Raw genomic sequence first — 17,281 nt, 5'->3', positions numbered from 1 at the left:
AACTCTACCTGCTCTATACTGTACTGTAGGGCCCAGTTCAGTTCAACTCTACCTGCTCTATACTGTACTGTAGGGCCCAGTTCAGTTCAACTCTACCTGCTCTCTACTGTACTGTACTCTAGGGCCCAGTTCAGTTCAACTCTACCTGCTCTATACTGTACTGTACTGTAGGGCCCAGTTCAGTTCAACTCTACCTGCTCTATACTGTACTGTAGGGCCCAGTTCAGTTCAACTCTACCTGCTCTATACTGTACTGTAGGGCCCAGTTCAGTTCAACTCTACCTGCTCTGTACTGTACTCTAGGGCCCAGTTCAGTTCAACTCTACCTGCTCTATACTGTACTGTAGGGCCCAGTTCAGTTCAACTCTACCTGCTCTATACTGTACTGTACTGTAGGTCCCAGTTCAGTTCAACTCTACCTGCTCTATACTGTACTGTAGGGCCCAGTTCAGTTCAACTCTACCTGCTCTATACTGTACTGTAGGGCCCAGTTCAGTTCAACTCTACCTGCTCTGTACTGTACTCTAGGGCCCAGTTCAGTTCAACTCTACCTGCTCTATACTGTACTGTAGGGCCCAGTTCAGTTCAACTCTACCTGCTCTATACTGTACTGTAGGGCCCAGTTCAGTTCAACTCTACCTGCTCTATACTGTACTGTACTGTAGGGCCCAGTTCAGTTCAACTCTACCTGCTCTATACTGTACTGTAGGGCCCAGTTCAGTTCAACTCTACCTGCTCTGTACTGTACTGTAGGGCCCAGTTCAGTTCAACTCTACCTGCTCTATACTGTACTGTAGGGCCCAGTTCAGTTCAACTCTACCTGCTCTATACTGTACTGTAGGTCCCAGTTCAGTTCAACTCTACCTGCTCTATACTGTACTGTACTGTAGGGCCCAGTTCAGTTCAACTCTACCTGCTCTATACTGTATTGTAGGGCCCAGTTCAGTTCAACTCTACCTGCTCTGTACTGTACTGTAGGGCCCAGTTCAGTTCAACTCTACCTGCTCTGTACTGTACTCTAGGGCCCAGTTCAGTTCAACTCTACCTGCTCTGTACTGTACTGTCAGGCCCAGTTCAGTTCAACTCTACCTGCTCTATACTGTACTGTAGGGCCCAGTTCAGTTCAACTCTACCTGCTCTGTACTGTACTGTAGGGCCCAGTTCAGGTCAACTCTACCTGCTCTGTACTGTACTCTAGGGCCCAGTTCAGTTCAACTCTACCTGCTCTGTACTGTACTGTCGGGCCCAGTTCAGTTCAACTCTACCTGCTCTATACTGTACTGTAGGGCCCAGTTCAGTTCAACTCTACCTGCTCTGTACTGTACTGTAGGGCCCAGTTCAGTTCAACTCTACCTGCTCTGTACTGTACTCTAGGGCCCAGTTCAGTTCAACTCTACCTGCTCTGTACTGTACTGTACTGTCGGGCCCAGTTCAGTTCAAAAAAGAAAGCAATGTTGTTGTCAAGGGAAACCGCAGGATAGTTTAGGGGTATTGGATTCATACCAGGTAGGCTACTATAGATGTGTGTATGTTTCAGAAACGATCAGGTTTAAGAGATGTGAGATGCTTTATTTAAACTTTATTTATACTGGTACGTCAACTAAGAACAAATGGTTATTTTCTGATGACCTGTCCATGTGTGGATGAAAACAGGCAGATGCTCGGTTGGATCTTGGCTGTACTGAACACAAACATCAAGACAAGATGAGTCTTGTAACGAAGCCAAAAGGTTACATGACTTGTAGAAGTGGTTTTCTGTGAAAGTCCGGTTTTGTCGTCCAACAAATGCATCTGAATCTTTTTTCTTTGTTGAAAAAGTCTGTCTTTCTAGCTTTTTAAGTTTATATGTTAAAAAAATGGATAAATGATAAACATATACTCGTCAGTGTACATTGTGCAATTGGCTGACGGTCAAACAGACTCTGTGTCTGGTGCAACAATCAAATGAAGAACTGAAAAGTTTAGTATCAGCAGCAAAACATTGACAATGATAGGACCAATAATGCCATACCAGGGTTCAGGGTCAATACCATTTCAATTCCAGTCAATTCAGGAAGTACACAGGAATTCCAATTCTCTGTAATACCTATGAATGAGGAACATTTTGGAGGTGGAATTTGGTTTAATTTCTGATTTGACTAGTATTGAAATGGAATGGACCCCAACCCCAAAATCCAGTCAGTCTTTTCTGTATCATCCCTCCTCCTCCTCCTCCCCACTCCTCCTCCTCCTTCCCCTCCTCCCTCCTCCCTCCTCCTCCTCCTCCTCCTCCTCCTCCTCCTCCTCCTCCTCCTCCTCCTCCCCCTCCTCTCCTCTCCTCTCCTCTCCTCTCCTCTCCTCCCTCCTCCTCCCCCTCCTCCCCCCCTCTCCTCCTCCTTCTCCTCCTCCCCCCCACTCCTCCTCCTCCCCCCCCCCTCCTCCCCCCCCCTCCTCCTCCTCCCCCCCACTCCTCCTCCTCCTCCCCCCACTCCTCCTCCTCCCCCCCACTCATCCTCCCCCTCCTCCCCCCTCCTCCTCCCCTCCTCCTCCTCCTCCCCTCCTCCTCCTCCTTCTCCCCCCTCCTCCTACTCTTCCTCCTCCTCCTCCCTCCCCTCCTCTCCCCCCCCCACTCCTTCTCCTCCCCCCCACTCCTCCCCTCCTCCCCTCCTCCCCCTCCTCCTCCCTCCTCCTCCTCCTCCCCCTCCTCTCCTCTCCTCCCCCTCCTCCCTCCTCCTCCCCCTCCTCTCCTCTCCTCCCCCTCCTCCCTCCTCCTCCTCCCTCCTCCTCCCCCTCCTCTCCTCTCCTCCCCCTCCTCCCTCCTCCCTCCTCCCTCCTCCCTCCTCCCTCCTCTCCTCCTCCTCCTCCTCCTCCCCTTCCTCCTCCTCCTCCTCCCCCATTCAAACCCCTCCAGACTGAACACAGAGCGTCAGAAGCACCGGTACCGCCTCCACTCTGTGGCATGTGTTGGCACTGAGGTCCACCTGGCAGCCTGCCCCCTGGAGACCAACAAGGGTAATTATACAGAGAGATTGGACTCTCAGAACGTTGTAAATATATAGAACATATCCCACAAATAGGCACCATGTTCAGACCAGAGTTATAATGAATATATTCACTGTGCATATTTGTGAGTTATATTCTGTGTATTTACATAATTCCTGAGTCTACTCTCACTCCATAGGTAATGCCACAGAGTCGTGTGAAGGTGGCATGCCAGCCGTGGTCAGCTGTGTACCCGGACCCCAGTACGTACAGAACAACGGACTGAAGAAGAAGAAGCTCAAAACTACGGTAATTAGTAGTAGTAATGTGTGTGTGTGTGTCTGTGTGTGTGTGTGTGTGTGTGTGTGTGTGTGTGTGTGTACGTGCATTTGTGTCTCACTAGCATTGCATAGACTTGAAGCTGGCAAATTCACGCTTCATCTACAGTTTCTTAATCTGGCCAGTTTGGTGTTCCTGCTCTGTGTTGTCTTCTGTCTGTAGAACACAGTGAGTTAACTGTCTCCTGTTTGTAGAACACAGTGAGTTAACTGTCTCCTGTCTGTAGAACACAGTGAGTTAACTGTCTCCTGTCTGTAGAACACAGTGAGTTAACTGTCTACTGTCTGTAGAACACAGTGAGTTAACTGTCTCCTGTCTGTAGAACACAGTGAGTTAACTGTCTCCTGTCAGTAGAACACAGTGAGTTAACTGTCTTCTGTCTGTAGAACACAGTGAGTTAACTGTCTTCTGTCAGTAGAACACAGTGAGTTAACTGTCTCCTGTCTGTAGAACACAGTGAGTTAACTGTCTCCTGTCAGTAGAACACAGTGAGTTAACTGTCTTCTGTCAGTAGAACGCAGTGAGTTAACTGTCTCCTGTCTGTAGAACACAGTGAGTTAACTGTCTCCTGTCTATAGAACACAGTGAGTTAACTGTCTTCTATCTGTAGAACACAGTGAGTCAACTGACTTCTGTCTGTAGAACACAGTGAGTTAACTGTCTTCTGTCTGTAGAACACAGTGAGTTAACTGTCTTCTGTCAGTAGAACACAGTGAGTTAACTGTCTTCTGTCAGTAGAACACAGTGAGTTAACTGTCTCCTGTCTGTAGAACACAGTGAGTTAACTGTCTCCTGTCTGTAGAACACAGTGAGTTAACTGTCTTCTGTCTGTAGAACACAGTGAGTTAACTGTCTTCTGTCTGTAGAACACAGTGAGTTAACTGTCTTCTGTCAGTAGAACACAGTGAGTTAACTGTCTTCTGTCAGTAGAACACAGTGAGTTAACTGTCTCCTGTCTGTAGAACACAGTGAGTTAACTGTCTTCTGTCTGTAGAACACAGTGAGTCAACTGACTTCTGTCTGTAGAACACAGTGAGTTAACTGTCTTCTGTCAGTAGAACACAGTGAGTTAACTGTCTTCTGTCAGTAGAACACAGTGAGTTAACTGTCTCCTGTCTGTAGAACACAGTGAGTTAACTGTCTCCTGTCTGTAGAACACAGTGAGTTAACTGTCTCCTGTCAGTAGAACACAGTGAGTTAACTGTCTTCTGTCAGTAGAACGCAGTGAGTTAACTGTCTCCTGTCTGTAGAACACAGTGAGTTAACTGTCTCCTGTCTATAGAACACAGTGAGTTAACTGTCTTCTGTCTGTAGAACACAGTGAGTCAACTGACTTCTGTCTGTAGAACACAGTGAGTTAACTGTCTTCTGTCAGCAGAACACAGTGAGTTAACTGTCTCCTGTCTGTAGAACACAGTGAGTCAACTGTCTCCTGTCAGTAGAACGCAGTGAGTTAACTGTCTTCTGTCAGTAGAACGCAGTGAGTTAACTGTCTCCTGTCTGTAGAACACAGTGAGTTAACTGTCTCCTGTCTATAGAACACAGTGAGTTAACTGTCTTCTGTCTGTAGAACACAGTGAGTCAACTGACTTCTGTCTGTAGAACACAGTGAGTTAACTGTCTCCTGTCTGTAGAACACAGTGAGTTAACTGTCTTCTGTCTGTAGAACACAGTGAGTTAACTGTCTTCTGTCTGTAGAACACAGTGAGTTAACTGTCTTCTGTCAGTAGAACACAGTGAGTTAACTGTCTTCTGTCAGTAGAACACAGTGAGTCAACTGTCTCCTGTCTGTAGAACACAGTGAGTTAACTGTCTCCTGTCTGTAGAACACAGTGAGTTAACTGTCTCCTGTCAGTAGAACGCAGTGAGTTAACTGTCTTCTGTCAGTAGAACGCAGTGAGTTAACTGTCTCCTGTCTGTAGAACACAGTGAGTTAACTGTCTCCTGTCTGTAGAACACAGTGAGTTAACTGTCTACTGTCTGTAGAACACAGTGAGTTAACTGTCTCCTGTCTGTAGAACACAGTGAGTTAACTGTCTCCTGTCAGTAGAACACAGTGAGTTAACTGTCTTCTGTCTGTAGAACACAGTGAGTTAACTGTCTTCTGTCAATAGAACACAGTGAGTTAACTGTCTCCTGTCTGTAGAACACAGTGAGTTAACTGTCTCCTGTCAGTAGAACACAGTGAGTTAACTGTCTTCTGTCAGTAGAACGCAGTGAGTTAACTGTCTCCTGTCTGTAGAACACAGTGAGTTAACTGTCTTCTGTCAGTAGAACGCAGTGAGTTAACTGTCTCCTGTCTGTAGAACACAGTGAGTTAACTGTCTCCTGTCTGTAGAACACAGTGAGTTAACTGTCTACTGTCTGTAGAACACAGTGAGTTAACTGTCTCCTGTCTGTAGAACACAGTGAGTTAACTGTCTCCTGTCAGTAGAACACAGTGAGTTAACTGTCTTCTGTCAGTAGAACGCAGTGAGTTAACTGTCTCCTGTCTGTAGAACACAGTGAGTTAACTGTCTCCTGTCTATTGAACACAGTGAGTTAACTGTCTTCTGTCTGTAGAACACAGTGAGTCAACTGACTTCTGTCTGTAGAACACAGTGAGTTAACTGTCTTCTGTCAGCAGAACACAGTGAGTTAACTGTCTCCTGTCAGTAGAACACAGTGAGTTAACTGTCTTCTGTCAGTAGAACGCAGTGAGTTAACTGTCTCCTGTCTGTAGAACACAGTGAGTTAACTGTCTCCTATCTGTAGAACACAGTGAGTTAACTGTCTCCTGTCTGTAGAACACAGTGAGTTAACTGTCTACTGTCTGTAGAACACAGTGAGTTAACTGTCTCCTGTCTGTAGAACACAGTGAGTTAACTGTCTCCTGTCAGTAGAACACAGTGAGTTAACTGTCTTCTATCTGTAGAACACAGTGAGTTAACTGTCTTCTGTCTGTAGAACACAGTGAGTTAACTGTCTCCTGTCTGTAGAACACAGTGAGTCAACTGTCTCCTGTCAGTAGAACGCAGTGAGTTAACTGTCTTCTGTCAGTAGAACGCAGTGAGTTAACTGTCTCCTGTCTGTAGAACACAGTGAGTTAACTGTCTCCTGTCTATAGAACACAGTGAGTTAACTGTCTTCTGTCTGTAGAACACAGTGAGTCAACTGACTTCTGTCTGTAGAACACAGTGAGTTAACTGTCTCCTGTCTGTAGAACACAGTGAGTTAACTGTCTTCTGTCTGTAGAACACAGTGAGTTAACTGTCTTCTGTCTGTAGAACACAGTGAGTTAACTGTCTTCTGTCAGTAGAACACAGTGAGTTAACTGTCTTCTGTCAGTAGAACACAGTGAGTCAACTGTCTCCTGTCTGTAGAACACAGTGAGTTAACTGTCTCCTGTCTGTAGAACACAGTGAGTTAACTGTCTCCTGTCAGTAGAACGCAGTGAGTTAACTGTCTTCTGTCAGTAGAACGCAGTGAGTTAACTGTCTCCTGTCTGTAGAACACAGTGAGTTAACTGTCTCCTGTCTGTAGAACACAGTGAGTTAACTGTCTACTGTCTGTAGAACACAGTGAGTTAACTGTCTCCTGTCTGTAGAACACAGTGAGTTAACTGTCTCCTGTCAGTAGAACACAGTGAGTTAACTGTCTTCTGTCTGTAGAACACAGTGAGTTAACTGTCTTCTGTCAATAGAACACAGTGAGTTAACTGTCTCCTGTCTGTAGAACACAGTGAGTTAACTGTCTCCTGTCAGTAGAACACAGTGAGTTAACTGTCTTCTGTCAGTAGAACGCAGTGAGTTAACTGTCTCCTGTCTGTAGAACACAGTGAGTTAACTGTCTTCTGTCAGTAGAACGCAGTGAGTTAACTGTCTCCTGTCTGTAGAACACAGTGAGTTAACTGTCTCCTGTCTGTAGAACACAGTGAGTTAACTGTCTACTGTCTGTAGAACACAGTGAGTTAACTGTCTCCTGTCTGTAGAACACAGTGAGTTAACTGTCTCCTGTCAGTAGAACACAGTGAGTTAACTGTCTTCTGTCAGTAGAACGCAGTGAGTTAACTGTCTCCTGTCTGTAGAACACAGTGAGTTAACTGTCTCCTGTCTATAGAACACAGTGAGTTAACTGTCTTCTGTCTGTAGAACACAGTGAGTCAACTGACTTCTGTCTGTAGAACACAGTGAGTTAACTGTCTTCTGTCAGCAGAACACAGTGAGTTAACTGTCTTCTGTCAGTAGAACACAGTGAGTTAACTGTCTCCTGTCTGTAGAACACAGTGAGTTAACTGTCTCCTGTCTGTAGAACACAGTGAGTTAACTGTCTTCTGTCTGTAGAACACAGTGAGTTAACTGTCTTCTGTCTGTAGAACACAGTGAGTTAACTGTCTTCTGTCAGTAGAACACAGTGAGTTAACTGTCTTCTGTCAGTAGAACACAGTGAGTTAACTGTCTCCTGTCTGTAGAACACAGTGAGTTAACTGTCTCCTGTCTGTAGAACACAGTGAGTTAACTGTCTCCTGTCTGTAGAACACAGTGAGTTAACTGTCTACTGTCTGTAGAACACAGTGAGTTAACTGTCTCCTGTCTGTAGAACACAGTGAGTTAACTGTCTCCTGTCAGTAGAACACAGTGAGTTAACTGTCTTCTGTCTGTAGAACACAGTGAGTTAACTGTCTTCTGTCTGTAGAACACAGTGAGTTAACTGTCTCCTGTCTATAGAACACAGTGAGTTAACTGTCTTCTGTCTGTAGAACACAGTGAGTCAACTGACTTCTGTCTGTAGAACACAGTGAGTTAACTGTCTCCTGTCTGTAGAACACAGTGAGTTAACTGTCTTCTGTCTGTAGAACACAGTGAGTTAACTGTCTTCTGTCTGTAGAACACAGTGAGTTAACTGTCTTCTGTCAGTAGAACACAGTGAGTTAACTGTCTTCTGTCAGTAGAACACAGTGAGTCAACTGTCTCCTGTCTGTAGAACACAGTGAGTTAACTGTCTCCTGTCTGTAGAACACAGTGAGTTAACTGTCTCCTGTCAGTAGAACGCAGTGAGTTAACTGTCTTCTGTCAGTAGAACGCAGTGAGTTAACTGTCTCCTGTCTGTAGAACACAGTGAGTTAACTGTCTCCTGTCTGTAGAACACAGTGAGTTAACTGTCTACTGTCTGTAGAACACAGTGAGTTAACTGTCTCCTGTCTGTAGAACACAGTGAGTTAACTGTCTCCTGTCAGTAGAACACAGTGAGTTAACTGTCTTCTGTCTGTAGAACACAGTGAGTTAACTGTCTTCTGTCAATAGAACACAGTGAGTTAACTGTCTCCTGTCTGTAGAACACAGTGAGTTAACTGTCTCCTGTCAGTAGAACACAGTGAGTTAACTGTCTTCTGTCAGTAGAACGCAGTGAGTTAACTGTCTCCTGTCTGTAGAACACAGTGAGTTAACTGTCTTCTGTCAGTAGAACGCAGTGAGTTAACTGTCTCCTGTCTGTAGAACACAGTGAGTTAACTGTCTCCTGTCTGTAGAACACAGTGAGTTAACTGTCTACTGTCTGTAGAACACAGTGAGTTAACTGTCTCCTGTCTGTAGAACACAGTGAGTTAACTGTCTCCTGTCAGTAGAACACAGTGAGTTAACTGTCTTCTGTCTGTAGAACACAGTGAGTTAACTGTCTTCTGTCAATAGAACACAGTGAGTTAACTGTCTCCTGTCTGTAGAACACAGTGAGTTAACTGTCTCCTATCAGTAGAACACAGTGAGTTAACTGTCTTCTGTCAGTAGAACGCAGTGAGTTAACTGTCTCCTGTCTGTAGAACACAGTGAGTTAACTGTCTCCTGTCTATAGAACACAGTGAGTTAACTGTCTTCTGTCTGTAGAACACAGTGAGTCAACTGACTTCTGTCTGTAGAACACAGTGAGTTAACTGTCTTCTGTCTGTAGAACACAGTGAGTTAACTGTCTTCTGTCAGTAGAACACAGTGAGTTAACTGTCTTCTGTCAGTAGAACACAGTGAGTTAACTGTCTCCTGTCTGTAGAACACAGTGAGTTAACTGTCTCCTGTCTGTAGAACACAATGAGTTAACTGTCTCCTGTCTGTAGAACACAGTGAGTTAACTGTCTACTGTCTGTAGAACACAGTGAGTTAACTGTCTCCTGTCTGTAGAACACAGTGAGTTAACTGTCTCCTGTCAGTAGAACACAGTGAGTTAACTGTCTTCTGTCTGTAGAACACAGTGAGTTAACTGTCTCCTGTCAGTAGAACAAAGTGAGTTAACTGTCTCCTGTCTGTAGAACACAGTGAGTCAACTGTCTCCTGTCAGTAGAACGCAGTGAGTTAACTGTCTTCTGTCTGTAGAACGCAGTGAGTTAAATGTCTCCTGTCTGTAGAACACAGTGAGTCAACTGTCTCCTGTCAGTAGAACGCAGTGAGTTAACTGTCTTCTGTCAGTAGAACGCAGTGAGTTAACTGTCTCCTGTCTGTAGAACACAGTGAGTTAACTGTCTCCTGTCTATAGAACACAGTGAGTTAACTGTCTTCTGTCTGTAGAACACAGTGAGTCAACTGACTTCTGTCTGTAGAACACAGTGAGTTAACTGTCTTCTGTCAGTAGAACACAGTGAGTCAACTGTCTCCTGTCTGTAGAACACAGTGAGTTAACTGTCTTCTGTCTGTAGAACACAGTGAGTTAACTGTCTTCTGTCTGTAGAACACAGTGAGTTAACTGTCTTCTGTCAGTAGAACACAGTGAGTTAACTGTCTTCTGTCAGTAGAACACAGTGAGTCAACTGTCTCCTGTCTGTAGAACACAGTGAGTTAACTGTCTCCTGTCTGTAGAACACAGTGAGTTAACTGTCTCCTGTCAGTAGAACGCAGTGAGTTAACTGTCTTCTGTCAGCAGAACACAGTGAGTTAACTGTCTTCTGTCTGTAGAACACAGTGAGTCAACTGACTTCTGTCTGTAGAACACAGTGAGTTATCTGTCTTCTGTCAGTAGAACACAGTGAGTTAACTGTCTTCTGTCAGTAGAACACAGTGAGTTAACTGTCTCCTGTCTGTAGAACACAGTGAGTTAACTGTCTCCTGTCTGTAGAACACAGTGAGTTAACTGTCTCCTGTCAGTAGAACACAGTGAGTTAACTGTCTTCTGTCTGTAGAACACAGTGAGTTAACTGTCTTCTGTCAGTAGAACACAGTGAGTTAACTGTCTCCTGTCTGTAGAACACAGTGAGTCAACTGTCTCCTGTCAGTAGAACGCAGTGAGTTAACTGTCTTCTGTCAGTAGAACGCAGTGAGTTAACTGTCTCCTGTCTGTAGAACACAGTGAGTTAACTGTCTCCTGTCTATAGAACACAGTGAGTTAACTGTCTTCTGTCTGTAGAACACAGTGAGTCAACTGGCTTCTGTCTGTAGAACACAGTGAGTTAACTGTCTTCTGTCTGTAGAACACAGTGAGTTAACTGTCTCCTGTCTGTAGAACACAGTGAGTTAACTGTCTTCTGTCTGTAGAACACAGTGAGTTAACTGTCTTCTGTCTGTAGAACACAGTGAGTTAACTGTCTTCTGTCAGTAGAACACAGTGAGTTAACTGTCTTCTGTCAGTAGAACACAGTGAGTCAACTGTCTCCTGTCTGTAGAACACAGTGAGTTAACTGTCTCCTGTCTGTAGAACACAGTGAGTTAACTGTCTCCTGTCAGTAGAACGCAGTGAGTTAACTGTCTTCTGTCAGTAGAACGCAGTGAGTTAACTGTCTCCTGTCTGTAGAACACAGTGAGTTAACTGTCTCCTGTCTATAGAACACAGTGAGTTAACTGTCTTCTGTCAGTAGAACACAGTGAGTCAACTGTCTCCTGTCTGTAGAACACAGTGAGTTAACTGTCTCCTGTCTGTAGAACACAGTGAGTTAACTGTCTCCTGTCAGTAGAACGCAGTGAGTTAACTGTCTTCTGTCAGTAGAACGCAGTGAGTTAACTGTCTCCTGTCTGTAGAACACAGTGAGTTAACTGTCTCCTGTCTATAGAACACAGTGAGTTAACTGTCTTCTGTCTGTAGAACACAGTGAGTCAACTGACTTCTGTCTGTAGAACACAGTGAGTTAACTGTCTTCTGTCTGTAGAACACAGTGAGTTAACTGTCTTCTGTCAGTAGAACACAGTGAGTTAACTGTCTCCTGTCTGTAGAACACAGTGAGTTAACTGTCTTCTGTCAGTAGAACACACTGAGTTAACTCTCGTCTCGTCTCCTCTCCTCTCCTCTCCTCTCTGTATCTTTGTAAGTCAACTGTGTCCCTTCCTCTCCTCTCCTCTCCTCTCCTCTCCTCTCCTCTCCTCTCCTCTCCTCTCCTCTCCTCTCCTCTCCTCTCCATATCTTTGTAAGTCAACTGTGTCCCTTGCTTTCCTCTCCCATCAGAGCACGGTGAGGCTGAAGGGTGGTGCCAAGCTGGGTGAGGGCAGAGTGGAGGTGCTGAAGAACAATGAGTGGGGCACGGTGTGTGACGACCGTTGGACCCTGCTGTCTGCCAGCGTAGTGTGCAGGGAGCTGGGCTTCGGATCTGCCAAGGAGGCCCTGACTGGAGCTCGCATGGGAGAAGGTGAGGACTGAGAACTGTGGTTTAACCTTATGTAGATCAATGGATTTGTGCAGAGACTTGGTGTAGTGGTTACACTCCCAGAACAGTCACATATACGACGTCCAACTGAAAACCGGGGTTCAATCCCTGTGTCCACTTCCCACTGTTTCTCTTCCAATCTCTCCCTTTGATTTCCAACTTGTCTCTATAAAGTGTTAAAACACCTAAACAAATCTGTAAACACAGTGCCTTCGGGAAAGCATTGAGACCCCGTAACCTTTTCCACATTTTGTTACGTTACAGCCTTACTCTAAAATTGATTCAATTTTTTTTTTACCCTTATCAATCTACACACAATACCCCATAATGACATCACAATACCCCATAATGACATCACAATACCCCATAATGACGAAGCAAAAACATGTTTTTAGAAAATGTTGCTAATTTATGAGAAACTGAAGTATCACATTTACATAAGTATTCAGACCCTTTCACTCAGTACTTTGTTGAAGCACCTTTGGTAGTGATTACAGCCTCAAGTCTTTTTGGGTATGACGCTACAAACTTGGCACACCTGTATTTGGGGAGTTTCTCCCATTCTTCTCTGCAGATCCTCTCAAGCTCTGTCAGGTTGGATGGGGAGTGTTGCTGCACAGCTATTTTCAGGTCTCTCCAGAGATGTTTGATCAGGGTTCAAGTCCGGGCTCTGGCTTGTCCCGAAGCCACTCCTGCATTGTCTTGGCTGCGTGCTTAGGGTTGTTGTCCCGTTGTCTTCCTTTCCTGTGGCGGTCCTTTTGAGAGCCAGTTTCATCATAGCGCTTGACTACCTGGTTGAGAGAATGCCAAGAATGTTTGTTTTTTTTAACACTTTTTTGGTTACTACATGATTCCATATGTGTTATTTCATAGTTTTGATGTCTTCACTATTATTCTACAATGTAGAAAATAGTAAAAATAAATAAATACGAAAAAACCATGAATGAGCAGGTGTCCAAACTTCTGACTGGCAGTGTATATATTAATGGTATATATTAATGGTATTACACACGTGGACCATGGTGTCACGTGCGTCTACTTCGTGGAAATGACTGGACCAAGGTACAGCGTGGTGAGCGTACATTTCTCTTTATTATAAATGTCGCCAACAAAAACAAGAAACAACACAAAAGAAAAACGAACGTGAAGCTGACTGGAGGTTATACAGGCCACTAACAAAGACAACAACCCACAAATACAAAAGGAAAAAAGGCTGCCTAAGTATGATTCCCAGTCAGAGACAACGATAGACAGCTGTCCCTGATTGAGAACCACACCCGGCCAAACACAAAGAAATAGAAAACATAGAAATACGGAACATAGAGTTTCCCACCCGAGTCACACCCTGACCAACCAAACATAGAGAATTAAAAATATCTCTACGGTCAGGGTGTGACACATGGTGAGACATTTCATTATTTTTTTTTAGTTCATAAGAGGTTTGGAAAGAAATATGCTTTTGGTAATGATTTCTCCCAAAAACGTATTCAAGTCTTTGATGTGATTTCCCTAAGAACCGAGTAATTCCAGTAGACCCCTGTCTTCCCCGACTGCTTCCCACAAAACAAGCTGTGTCCAGCAAAAATCTTATTTTTATTTATCTGACTTTTATGTCAAGCCCTTATATCTATGAAGTGTTTTACCCTGTTATTACCTCATAATGAAGTGTTTTACCCTGTTATTACCTCATAATGAAGTGTTTCACCCTGTTATTACCTCATAATGAAGTGTTTCACCCTGTTATTACCTCATAATGAAGTGTTTTACCCTGTTATTACCTCATAATGAAGTGTTTCACCCTGTTATTACCTCATAATGAAGTGTTTCACCCTGTTATTACCTCATAATGAAGTGTTTTACCCTGTTATTACCTCATAATGAAGTGTTTCACCCTGTTATTACCTCATAATGAAGTGTTTCACCCTGTTATTACCTCATAATGAAGTGTTTCACCCTGTTCTTTACCTCATAATGAAGTGTTTTACCCTGTTCTTTACCTCATAATGAAGTGTTTTACCCTGTTATTACCTCATAATGAAGTGTTTCACCCTGTTATTACCTCATAATGAAGTGTTTTACCCTGTTATTACCTCATAATGAAGTGTTTCACCCTGTTATTACCTCATAATAAAGTGTTTCACCCTGTTATTACCTCATAATGAAGTGTTTTACCCTGTTATTACCTCATAATGAAGTGTTTCACCCTGTTATTACCTCATAATGAAGTGTTTTACCCTGTTATTACCTCATAATGAAGTGTTTCACCCTGTTATTACCTCATAATGAAGTGTTTTACCCTCTTATTACCTCATAATGAAGTGTTTCACCCTGTTATTACCTCATAATGAAGTGTTTCACCCTGTTATTACCTCATAATGAAGTGTTTTACCCTGTTATTACCTCATAATGAAGTGTTTCACCCTGTTATTACCTCATAATGAAGTGTTTCACCCTGTTATTACCTCATAATGAAGTGTTTTACCCTGTTATTACCTCATAATGAAGTGTTTTACCCTGTTATTACCTCATAATGAAGTGTTTCACCCTGTTATTACCTCATAATGAAGTGTTTTACCCTGTTCTTTACCTCATAATGAAGTGTTTCACCCTGTTATTACCTCATAATGAAGTGTTTCACCCTGTTATTACCTCATAATGAAGTGTTTCACCCTCTTATTACCTCATAATGAAGTGTTTCACCCTGTTATTACCTCATAATGAAGTGTTTCACCCTGTTATTACCTCATAATGAAGTGTTTTACCCTGTTATTACCTCATAATGAAGTGTTTCACCCTGTTATTACCTCATAATTAAGTGTTTCACCCTGTTATTACCTCATAATTAAGTGTTTCACCCTGTTATTACCTCATAATGAAGTGTTTCACCCTGTTATTACCTCATAATGAAGTGTTTCACCCTGTTCTTTACCTTACAGTAACTATGTGAGCTTATTACAGCATTATAGACACTATGACCTGGGATTTACTATGGTCTATGTAGAAGAACCCCTGACAGTATTATAGACACTATGACCTGGGATTTACTATGGTCTATGTAGAAGAACCCCTTACAGTATTATAGACACTATGACCTGGGATTTACTATGAGTACTACTGTCTTTTAAAATGTTTTTGGATTCAATGAAGGTTTTCTACACATCTTGACACATAACGCTTATTACAGCTGTGTGTGTGTGTGTGTGTGTGTGTGTGTGTGCGTGTGTGCGTGTGCGTGTGTGTGTGTCTGTGTCTGTGTCTGTGTCTGTGTCTGTGTCTGTGTGTCTGTGTGTCTGTGTGTCTGTGTGTCTGTGTCTGTGTGTGTGTGTGTGCGTGTGCGTGTGCGTGTGCGTGTGCGTGTCTGTGTCTGTGTCTGTGTCTCTGTCTCTGTCTCTGTGTGTCTGTGTGTGTGTGTGTGTGTGTGTCTTTAGGGATGGGTCCTATCCACATGAATGAGGTCCAGTGTCTGGGGACGGAGAAGTCGATGTGGAACTGTGGCTTCAAGAACATAACCTCAGAGGACTGCCAGCATGTAGAAGACGCCGCTGTGAGGTGCAACACGCCATACATGGCTCTGGAGAACTCGGTCAGAGACTAACTATTCCATTTAAACTCAGTGCCATTCTGTTTAATGAACTTCAATCATCCCAGAGGGGCCAGTTAGTGTCATTTCCTGTTTTACTGATTTCCTGTTTTACTGAAAACACGTTGTACCCGTCGTTGACAAGATGATGTTCATGTGATCATACAAGTCATACCACACATAACTAGTCTAAACTAGTCTAAACAAGTATAAACTAGTAGCGCTGAAGATCAGCGTTATAGCGTGATTGAAATTTAAAGGGAACTTTTGATTGAGCCGACGTAATACAGTGTTTACAGTAATACAGTGTTTACAGTAATACAGTGTTTACCGTAATACAGTGTTTACCGTAATACAGTGTTTACCGTAATACAGTGTTTACAGTAATACAGTGTTTACCGTAATACAGTGTTTACAGTAATACAGTGTTTACCGTAATACAGTGTTTACCGTAATACAGTGTTTACCGTAATACAGTGTTTACAGTAATACAGTGTTTACCGTAATACAGTGTTTACCGTAATACAGTGTTTACCGAAATACAGTGTTTACAGTAATACAGTGTTTACCGTAATACAGTGTTTACAGTAATACAGTGTTTACCGTAATACAGTGTTTACCGTAATACAGTGTTTACCGTAATACAGTGTTTACAGTAATACAGTGTTTACCGTAATACAGTGTTTACCGTAATACAGTGTTTACCGAAATACAGTGTTTACCGAAATACAGTGTTTACAGTAATACAGTGTTTACCGTAATACAGTGTTTACCGTAATACAGTGTTTACGGGACACGGGAACATTGCCTTTAAATTTAAAATGTAATATACTGTTGACTTTCAGCACTACAGATTGAATCTAGGCCTAAGCAAAAATATAGTTAAGCAAACGGGGGAGGGGGGAGGGGGGGGTATTATATTTACTGTGAATATTTAACAGTTTATTGATCAGCGATGTGTTGATAGATCCCTGATTGGGCAGAAATGCTGCAGTAATGTTCAATACAATGTTAGTAGTATTGTGATCAGAGATGTAAACCTGGACGCATCATGACTATGTGATGTGTGTCATGATGTCCTTTACTCTCATCAAACACATGCCTTTAACAATACATAACAATACATGCCTATAACAATACATACCAATACATAACAATACATGCCTATAACAATACATACCAATACATAACAATACATACCAATACATAACAATACATACCAATACATACCAATACATAACAATACATAACAATACATACCAATACATAACAATACATACCAATACATAACAATACATAACAATACATAACAATACATAACAATACATGCCTTTAACAATACATACCAATACATACCAATACATAACAATACATAACAATACATACCAATACATAACAATACATACCAATACATAACAATACATACCAATACATACCAATACATAACAATACATACCAATACATAACAATACATACCAATACATACCAATACATAACAATACATAACAATACATACCAATACATAACAATACATACCAATACATAACAATACATACCAATACATAACAATACATAACAATACATACCAATACATAACAATACATAACAATACATAACAATACATGCCTTTAACAATACATATCAATACATACCAATACATAACAATACATACCAATACATACCAATACATAACAATACATAACAATACATGCCTTTAACAATACATATCAATACATACCAATACATAACAATACATAACAATACATAACAATACATACCAATACATAACACTACATAACAATACATAACAA

The 17,281-nt window shown here is 42.6% G+C and overlaps 1 protein-coding gene across 6 annotated transcripts in view; it reads left to right on the top strand.

Moving 5' to 3' along the window:
* LOC139383328 (lysyl oxidase homolog 3B-like) overlaps window positions 1-17,281 on the top strand; it is a 61,177-nt gene that overhangs the window by 27,352 nt on the left and 16,544 nt on the right. For all 6 annotated transcript variants that reach the window (XM_071127823.1, XM_071127824.1, XM_071127821.1 and 3 more), the window contains 4 exons: window positions 2,891-2,991; window positions 3,161-3,270; window positions 11,692-11,872; window positions 15,319-15,473. In XM_071127823.1, coding sequence (XP_070983924.1) covers window positions 2,891-2,991; window positions 3,161-3,270; window positions 11,692-11,872; window positions 15,319-15,473 — 547 coding nt within the window. The remainder of the gene's footprint in view (window positions 1-2,890; window positions 2,992-3,160; window positions 3,271-11,691; window positions 11,873-15,318; window positions 15,474-17,281) is intronic.

This window comes from Oncorhynchus clarkii, chromosome 25, assembly GCF_045791955.1.
Source record: "Oncorhynchus clarkii lewisi isolate Uvic-CL-2024 chromosome 25, UVic_Ocla_1.0, whole genome shotgun sequence".
Classification (NCBI taxonomy): Eukaryota; Metazoa; Chordata; class Actinopteri; order Salmoniformes; family Salmonidae; genus Oncorhynchus; species Oncorhynchus clarkii.
The sequence above is the reverse complement of the archived record's forward strand: the minus strand, read 5'-3'. Positions and strand labels throughout refer to the sequence as shown.